We start from the raw sequence: 9846 nt of genomic DNA on the forward strand, positions 1-9846 counted from the left end.
CCCCGAAAAAGTCCCACTCTGCACGTTAAAGTCCCACTCTGTTTCTCCCAATGGTCTTTTTCCATCTTTGTCGTTTTGGCTAGCAGACTATCACTGGTCCTTTGTGGTTAATTTGTGTCGAAACAAGCTGGAGAATTTTGGAGACTGAGACAAAGACAGAGAGGAACAGTGAGAGGGAAAGATTGTCCTCTCAGTGCGTTGTGTTTTGTGTGATGTAACTGAACGGAGATAGATTTGACGACTTGCCACATACACTCACAGACTTTTGGCTTTTGGTGTGCCTTGCTGATATGAAGCTGCAGAAACGTTGGAGTCACGGGTGGTGATAAACCGAGCTGCAAAAATAATGACTGATTTCAAACATGTTTCTTAAACAATCCACCTGTCTTCCATTGTTCAAAAAAAAAGGTCCATCCCCAAACATTGGTTTAGCCATTGTTGCTATACCAAATAATTGTATGCTTAAACAAATAATGCTCAAATTTGGAATTAGTGTGTCCCAAAGTACATTGAAAACTATGGAGCCCCTTATAGTGATGGAAAAATATGAGATTCGAGAAAAAAAGTACATTTCAGTGCTTTTGCATTTGTTCTCAAAATGTATTTGTTCTCTCACACAAGAATTCCCTTTAAAATGTTGCATTCGTTTGCCAAACATTTGCGTTCTCTCACAAAAGTATTGCATTCCAACAAGAAAGTTTGCATTTGTTGCTAAAGCTTTTAAATATAGTTTTACTTCTTACCTCATATTATTTCCATCACAAAAGTTTTGCGAGCAAACACACAGTTTCTTGAGGGAACGTAGCAGTTTTGTGAGAGAACACAAAAACAATGTGATATTTGGCCTCCCTTCTCATTTTTATTCCACCACCATGTCCCTTTAGGGGATCAGTAGAAAACAGCATGCCAGAGGTGCAGTGAATTTTCAAAGTGTGTTAATCTTTCCCAAAACCCCTTGTGTAACAAGGGAGGAGTTTGTGACTGTTCTCTTTTGACTTTTTCAGAGCAAATGTAGTAAGGAAGGCAATACCCAAAGCTGCTTAAACAGTTTTAAATGTAAAAAACTAAAACTCAAAGGTGCTTAAAGCCATTAGCCGTTTTGCTAACTTCAGCTAACAGTTAGCATCTGCATTAGACAATATCTACTTCATCCCCCTATCCTTGAACTACACACCCAAAACTCTGCCTTCCAAATACTTGTTAGCTAACCATGTATCACTAAATATAAGCAATATCAGAGCATTCTCTGATTGGCTACATATTATGATTGACTGTAAAAAAGGGCGGGCCACTTCCTATCTCGTTTTTGCTGTATCCCTAGCCTATAGCTGTCACAGAGACACATGTGATTTCTAAAGACCCCTATCCCTACTGAAAAAACAACCATCACAGAATTTGTAATGGTTCTTACAGGTTATAATGGGAATTGTAGCCTACTGGTTTTAATGGAAACTGTAATGGTGCCTATTAGTCTTTACTGGTTGGTCGCCTTCTATTGGTGGCTTGTTAAAACCACTAAATCCTAATGGAATATGTCCCAAAACACACTACAGGAAACCATTTTTTAATGGTTTAATGGTTAAAAGTTGATGGTTTGTAATGTTACTATTTGTAGTGGAAACCATTAGAATTTCTGTGATGCTGTTTTTTCAGCAGGGATTTCAGTGATATGTCAGGTAGTGGCATTTTATCTCTTAAATTTTATCTCTTTAAATTTAACTAGATGCTAAATGTAGCTAGCTGCTATGCAACTAAGGAACTTGTGGTATCAAGACACAGTCACATGATGTTATAATATAATATGTCCCATTACATACTCATTGTCTTACTACTTAGAAGTATGTGCTTCCTTGTCACCACCAAAGTACACACTTTAGTATGTGAATTTGCTCATTTGTCTTCAAATCCAGGATCTAAAGTAATTCCATCTTTCTTTCAGGGGATGTGTACATCCAGAAAACCCAAGACACCAAGAATCCCGTCATCTACGGCGTCTTCTCCGTGTCTGGGTGCGTAAGTTCACGACGGTCTCCCCAAATACGAGATCCAATCCTCACTTCTCCTCGACGCCTCTTACTAATCAGGCCGCTTATCAGATTGGCAAAGGAGCTTGAATAGATTTGCTTTCATATTCACACTCCAGTTGCCCATGGGGCAACACCTCCATTTATCTGCTGCTGAAGACTGTTTCTAACATACTGAATAACAAGTGTTTGGCAGGCTTCACAGACAGTAGTCCTCCAACAGCACAAAGGAAGGAGCTTTTCTGTGAATCTGAGATGTGATATTCTCATAAGGACTTATCTACATAATACTACCGCTATCAGATGCGGTTAGGAGAGGATATTCTTACATGATAAAATATTATACAACTGGCCTCAGAGGGAGCTATCAACATTTTAGATGAGGTTCACATGCTAATCATCTAGTGTTAATACACAAGGCTGTGTGCGTGTTAGAGCAATTCACAGTCTCGCTGTAGATTTCAGATCAAATCGGCGAAGCCCTCAGGCTCTGTCTGAGCTCTTTAAACCCAAAAGCACCATTCTTGGTGATAATAGTGAAAATTCTCCATCAACTGCAAGTGATTTCACAGCTCTATCTGTCCCTCTGTCTCTTGTTTCTCTCTCTCTCTCTCTGTATCTGTATTAGTGTTAATTTGTAAAACTGCATTCTCTACTCATATTATGTCTGTAATACAGACAGTTGGGTACAAAAGCGTAACTAGTGGTCACTAAAAAAGTAGTCACTATTGAAAATACTAATGTTTTTCCATAAATTGTATTGTCAGCAGTCTAAAATTGAATTGAATTAATTTCTTAATATTTGGTTTGTCCCCCTTTTGCTTTAATTCCAATATGCACTAAAGTTTGCATGAACCTTGTGCAAAGGAGTTCACATGCTTACTGTCACAAATTGGTCCATAATCTTATGTATTTCTTAATGTCATTTTAGGGTATAATCTTTCTTTTTATATATATATATATATATTTCAAAATCCTGAAACCTTGATTATTTCCAAGTTTAAATTAGATTTTGAATTGCATATTTTCAATGTGGTCTGACTTTTGGATCCCACTGCGTTTCTAAGTAAAAAACAAAACAAAACAAATGTAGACTGAGGCTTGATTTTAACCAGTAGGAATTGATTGGATTGTGACATTACATACAGATGGTTATAGAGGTCAGCAGATTTTCATAAAGACAACGCACATATAATGTATATATAGATATATTTGACTTTGTATATCAATATTCCATTCTCTGTGTGACGAGGCCAGTGTGGTCTAATACTGTGTCTCCCACCTCTCTTTTTGTTTCAACGCATGGATTCTTCTCTTTCTGCATCTCTAGGTCGGTGTTTAAAGGTTCAGCAGTATGTGTGTATTCAATGGCTGATGTTCGCATGGTCTTCAATGGTCCTTTCGCTCATAAGGAAGGGCCAAACTACCAGTGGGTTGCCTACCAGGGTAAAATTCCTTACCCCCGACCAGGAACAGTGAGTGTCATTAGTAAAATTTTATACATTATATAAAGACGATGTTAGACCATTTTAGATGCTGAAATACAAAAAAAAAGAAAAGAAAGAAACTCAATTTTATCCCTGTGATTTCAGTGTCCAGGAGGGACGTTCACCCCCAACATGAAGTCTACTAAAGATTATCCTGATGAGGTTATCAACTTCATGCGCAACCATCCGACCATGTTCAATGCCATTTATCCAGTCCACAAGCGCCCCCTAGTTGTCCGTACTAATGTGGATTATGAGTTCACCACCATCACAGTGGACCAAGTGGCTGCAGCTGATGGCAACTATGAAGTGCTTTTCTTGGGAACAGGTGAACTTGCTACACATCTCCACATAGACATAGTCTTTTTATGTTATGTTTTTACATTTATTTTTTACAAAAACAGTATGCATACTCTGGTGTCTAAAAGTCTGGGACCACATTGAAATTTGCCATTCAAAATCTAATTTTAATTTATAAATAAACACAGTGGTTTAAAATTTGAAAAACTAATTGTATAACGTATAATGTATAACAATTTAGAACTGCAAATTTGTAACACTTGTAATATTAATGCTTTTGTACACAACAAAGCAGCTCTAGATCTATAAATGCAATTTAGTAGAGTCATTGTCTTTTTCTGTTTTAATAGCTCTTAAGTAAATTTAAGCCTACTTCATTCTTTATAATATTGTATGTTATAAATATTTCTGACTCCTCTATTCTGGTCATTTACAGATAGAGGGACAATTCAGAAAGTGATTGTCCTGCCCAGAGATGATCTACAGACTGAAGAGCTGGTTCTGGAAGAGGTTGAGGTCTTCAGAGTAAGACTGTCTTTTTATGTTCCCATTACACTTTGTGTCAACACATTGAGAACAATATACTGTTTGTTTGGTTTTTTTCTCGTTAGTTAATTTTTTTTTGTATTAAAATGTATATTTTATGTTATTATATTTCATAAAATTCAAAAACATATCGTTCATTTGTATTATATTATATTATATTTTTATATTAATTTTTTCAATAAAAAATAACTACAATTCTTTTCATATTACAGGTTCCAACTCCAATCACTACTATGAAAATTTCTCCAAAACGGGTAAGTTGCACATCATTTACTGTATGATTCAGAACTTTAAACACAAATTTTGTAATATTAATAGCGAATAATATTAATAGCGAACAAATATTAATAGAGATAATACTAAATACAGTTTTAAAACAGGAATTATTTACATTTTTTTAAGCAGACGGTTTTATGCAATGCAGTTTACAGATGAGGAACATTTGTCATCTTGGGATTTTATGATGTATTTTGAATGAAACCCTTCTTTTATTTTCTTGTCTTCCTGTGTAGCAACAGCTGTATGTAAGTTCAGTGGTGGGCGTCACTCATCTGGCGCTGCACAGGTGTGATGTGTACGGAGAGGCCTGTGCTGACTGCTGCTTGGCCAGAGACCCTTACTGTGCCTGGGATGGAAAGTCCTGCTCTCGCTACTCAGCAAACCAAAAAAGGTTAGAGCTGCATGTGTGTAAATATCTTTATTGTTGGATCATTATACTTAGAATATAACTTACAAGATTTGTTTTCCTCCTCTGAAATTGGTTGTCTGAATCTTGTAGGCGGAGTCGGAGGCAAGATGTGAAGTATGGCAACCCTATAAGACAATGCAGGGGCTATAATTCCAATGGTGAGGAACCTAAAAATACACTTGGTGTTAAGATTTTTTAGTCTTAAGATTAGATTGAAAACATATTTTGGAAGAGGTAAAAGAGCTCCTTTTGATTTTGGTTATTGTTTTAGATAGTATTTTGTTTTAATTCCTGCCAGCCAATAAGAACACGTTGGAGACAGTGCAGTATGGAGTAGAGGGAAGCACAGCCTTCCTGGAGTGCCAGGCCAGATCTCCTCATGTGTCAATCAAGTGGCATTTCCAGAAGGAGAACAGTGACAGGAAGAGAGAGGTATGCGAGACAGAATGTTATGCCATAATTGATGTATGTTAAAGCAATATCCTGAATGTTGTGAATTTTAATAATGCAATAATTACCATAGATATTATTTGCTTAATATAATCCTGTACACTACTGGTCAAATATTTGGAATAATTAAGATTTTGAATGTTTTTGAAAGACATCTCTTGTGCTCACCAAGGCTGCATTTATTTTCTGAAAAATAGTAATATTGTGAAATATTATTACAATTTAAAATGGCATTTTTCTATTTTAATATATTTTAAAGTGTAATTTATTCCTGTGATGCAAAGCTGAATTTTCAGCAGCCATTACGCTAGTCTTTAGTGTCACATGATCCTTCAATTGTTTAATTGTTTGAAATTGATCATTGAAAAATAAAACAATTAATGATGACCAGTTCAGGGAAAATGCCTTTTCACATCAATGTACATTTTAACCTAATATCTTTATCTTTTCCCGACAACCTAATGTATTTCAGATCCGCTCTGATGGACGCATCGTTCGTACGGAGCAGGGTCTCCTCCTGCGCTCTCTCCAGCTCTCTGACGGAGGGGTTTTCCAGTGCACCTCCACCGAGAAGAACTTCAAGCACACGCTGGTCAAACTTCAGCTGGTGGTCCTTTCGGCCCGCACCGTCAACACCATCCAGACTGAATCCACCGCTCCCGCCGTGCCGCCTTTCCAGTCCAGCACCTGGACGCCCAGCGCAGAGCAGTACAAAGACCTGCTGACCATCCTCAGCCAGCCAGAGATGGGCCTCATCAACCAGTACTGCCAGGACTACTGGCAGATGGGGGACGAGCCCGCAGCTCACGCACACAAGAAGGACCTCAAGGAAGTACAGAAGGACCTCCGGAAGCCACGAAACAGGAGACACCACCAGGAGCAGAGCAGCATGGCTGAGACATGAGACGGAAAAACATCCCACTCCATCCAAATGAACGAGACTCGAGGCTGACCTCAAGGTCTTTGACTACCATTACACACAAGCGTATACCCGCAACCATTATGACCGAGGAGAAAATAAACAATACGGTTTTGAAAATTCATAGTATTTATTGTAGGCTGTACATAGTTAGATTCTGTGGATATCTTTGTATGGAAATAGCAAAAAAAAAATAAGAGACAAAAAATGTTTTGTGTATAGATCTGTGCAAATATTTTGTTATCATTGTTACTTTTCTTCCAATATATTTATTATAACGGTATTCGCATTATAACACACCATGTGACTGTTATCATAAAACGTTATGTACATACCACTAACCGGATAGTTGGAATCTCTTAATGGACAGTTTAACTGCACTTGATGTTTTGATACCAGAGGAAAGATGGGACTGAAGCCGTTTGTACATTTAGACTTTTTTAGCCAAGCACATGTTCTCATTCTGCAGATGTACGGCTAAAGAATTTCTACATATATTTGGTGCATCTGAGTATTCCGTGACCTCTCAAAAGACTTTATCATCATCAGAAACTCATCTTTTAATCTTCTTGATCTTCCATATGTTGCTATGCTAATGTGTGTTAAATATAAAGTCGTTTCTGTGTATTATATGTTTGGTTTATTATTGATTACAGCCTCCTGTACAGTATGTGCATCACTTTTTTTTTTGTTCTTTTCATTTATATAAATATGTACTATTGCACGCAAAAATTTCAAAGAGCTGTGGGTTCAAAACCCATCCATCTCTTTGCAAAGCAGAATTGTTTTTAAATATGTACCTCTCCAGATGTTTTTAGTAATAAGCATCCATGCAAGCACCTCTAAACACAAAATAGGCGATCATTTGGAAGCATTAATCATTTGGAGCTAAACTTTAGGGGGCTTGTTTGAGTTTGCATGCATTGTATTTGTACTGTACAGATATGTAGTCAAATTCTGGATATTGCTGTGTTGCTGTATGGTCTTTGACATAACGAATCGAGAGAGAGAGAGAGAGAGAGACTGTTTTCTAAAGACTAGTGATGGAATCGAGCACAATTACCAGATGTGTCTGTTTGGCCTCCGTTGTGTTTTCTCAACACACATAGCAAACGGACTGTGTGAAATGGTTGTTGTAAATGTTTTTCATTTTTTTTTCATTTGTAAGACATCACTGTGGTTTGTTCCCTTGTTTTGTCTTTTTTAGGATATTCTAATGTGAAAAAGATCCTGAATTAGATCTTATGAACAGTTAATATTATAGTATTGTATTTTTTATTTGTTTTGGGGGTTTTTTTCATCGTTGTTGACTAATTAAAGTTATATATATTTTATAACAAATACAGGTTGGCCTTTCTGCATAAATGTTGCTGGGTGAACCTATACTTCCCTTCTTTTGCAGTCTCAGTGTAAAGATTGAAAGAGACACTTGAAGGAGGTTACGGTGAATAAGGCAATAGGTTGTTCACTTTACACCAAAAGTATACCAAGGAAGTTGGTCTTCAAATGTTGATTTGCCTATTTAATTAACTGAGAAAATAGTACATTGTTTGGGAACTTTACATTAGGGTCATTCACAAGATCGAGTGTGATTTGTATTTTCTTTAATACAGATTACAAGATTTTATGCTGCATTATTTCACATCTGCCATTCATTTCACCTTTCTGTCATTCACAAAAGTAAGTGAAAAATGGCTAAAACTTTCGCAACTAGCAAATGTCATGACACCATAACACATTATTTCTAATTAATATTTGTGTACCTTCTGCCAAGAAAAAATTCTGATCACTGAATAGAACAATAAAAAAACTTTAAAATCTCAGCTTTATTTCAAATTTATTTTTGCATTACAAACTAAACTGAGGTAAATCTATCAAACGTGACTGATTATTGTCTAATTATACCTACAGTGTCATGATGACAAAAATGTTGCAGAAGTAGCACCGGTTCCTAAGAATAGCCTATTAATACTCGGAGTGTATTTGCCCAGATAAATGCAAATACATATTTAATGCAGTGTACGCTCTTAAAAATAATTCACAGCGGTGCCAAAGAAGAACCATTTTTGGTTCCCCAAAGAACCGTTCAGTGAAGAGTTCTTAAACCATTTTTTTTCTTCTGTGAAGAACATCTAAAGAACCTTTTTCCACCTTGAAGAACCATTTGTGCAGTGGAAAGTTTTTATGGATGTTAACGTTTCTTTACGGAACCATCAATGCCAAGAAAGAAACTTTATTGCATGTGGCATAAGAAAAGCTTTATTAATACTAGTTTTTATAATGATTTATTATTATTATCATGTGTTAAACATGCATTAAACAACTTGGAACAAACTCTCAACATATTGAAATTAATTGCTACTGATAAAAAGTACAATGAAGAAAGTGTCTCTCTCACATGTGATGCCTGTGGATTAAAATGTATCAGTCTTCAGATTGGGGTCAGTGAGCTCTGTCACGTAAAAGACTAAAGCTCTTTAAACGCTGTGCTGCACACCGTGTCCACAACATGGAAAATGTCAACTGATCCTGATGACTACAGTGGGAAAGTGAGATTAGAATTACTCATAGAGATGTCAATATTGAACATCAAGAACACCTTTACATTCAGTCCAAGTTCTATTGAAAAAGCCTAAACTGTAGGCCATCGATATGTAATTTTCTTTCATGAGGTCAAGCACATTATAGAATATAGATACAGGAAAACTTATCAAGCTCCAAGTCAACATATCCAATCATTTATGAGACCCGTTTGCTTGTACCTAAACAAGTAACGTGTGTAACGTCACATTACTCCACTCACACAGCCTCCATGGCCCTTCTAATGTGCTCGTGAAGACGCCGGCCAGATTATCACCTTTTGCTGAGCACAGCACCTTCTCCTCCAATCTGAGGTTCGATGAGCTCTCAACACTTTCAGTGCCTTCTGTCCTTGTTCTTCATTGGCCCCACCAACCCAGGTGGTCAGAGACATCTCCAAAATCCCTCTAAGACTCCAAACTATTCATCAGGTCACCAAGATCCAGTCGAGGTGTGAGCTGTGAGCACCTGGGGGCCTCTGGGCAAGCGAGTGATCATCCAGAAGGACTTCTTTTCCCTAATCAAAAGTCAGTATGGGGGCCGGGGCGAGCGCCGAGGATAAACACTCCAGGGAGCTAGAGAAGAAACTGAAAGAGGACGCCGACAAAGATGCCAGGACCGTCAAACTTCTGCTGCTAGGTAACAACACACAAGCGGACTCAAATGATTGCTCAAGTCCAAACATGAAGAATAGCTCATTTGCTAGATTTGGAAAACGGTATATTGCAGATGTGTTGCGAAGCCTTCCCCTTTAAAATTTCATAATAAACAGGCAATGGATTCACATCATGGCCATAAAGATTCTGAAAGAAATTGTATGTTTTAAGTTTGTTATATGAAAGGAACATTAAA

General features: G+C 37.2%; 1 protein-coding gene across 2 annotated transcripts in view; it reads left to right on the plus strand.

The window, feature by feature from the left end:
• Positions 1–6597, plus strand: part of LOC107713499 (semaphorin-3F-like) — a 54192-nt gene extending 47595 nt beyond the window's left edge. For both annotated transcript variants that reach the window (XM_016519019.1, XM_016519020.1), the window contains 9 exons: positions 1940–2009; positions 3355–3499; positions 3617–3839; positions 4248–4336; positions 4570–4611; positions 4870–5027; positions 5136–5203; positions 5344–5477; positions 5968–6597. In XM_016519019.1, coding sequence (XP_016374505.1) covers positions 1940–2009; positions 3355–3499; positions 3617–3839; positions 4248–4336; positions 4570–4611; positions 4870–5027; positions 5136–5203; positions 5344–5477; positions 5968–6399 — 1361 coding nt within the window. In that variant the 3' untranslated portion in view covers positions 6400–6597. The remainder of the gene's footprint in view (positions 1–1939; positions 2010–3354; positions 3500–3616; positions 3840–4247; positions 4337–4569; positions 4612–4869; positions 5028–5135; positions 5204–5343; positions 5478–5967) is intronic.
• Positions 6598–9846: the final 3249 nt, after the last annotated feature.

Source organism: Sinocyclocheilus rhinocerous, unplaced genomic scaffold (genome assembly GCF_001515625.1).
Source record: "Sinocyclocheilus rhinocerous isolate Xijiao unplaced genomic scaffold, SAMN03320098_v1.1 scaffold57, whole genome shotgun sequence".
Classification (NCBI taxonomy): domain Eukaryota; kingdom Metazoa; phylum Chordata; class Actinopteri; order Cypriniformes; family Cyprinidae; genus Sinocyclocheilus; species Sinocyclocheilus rhinocerous.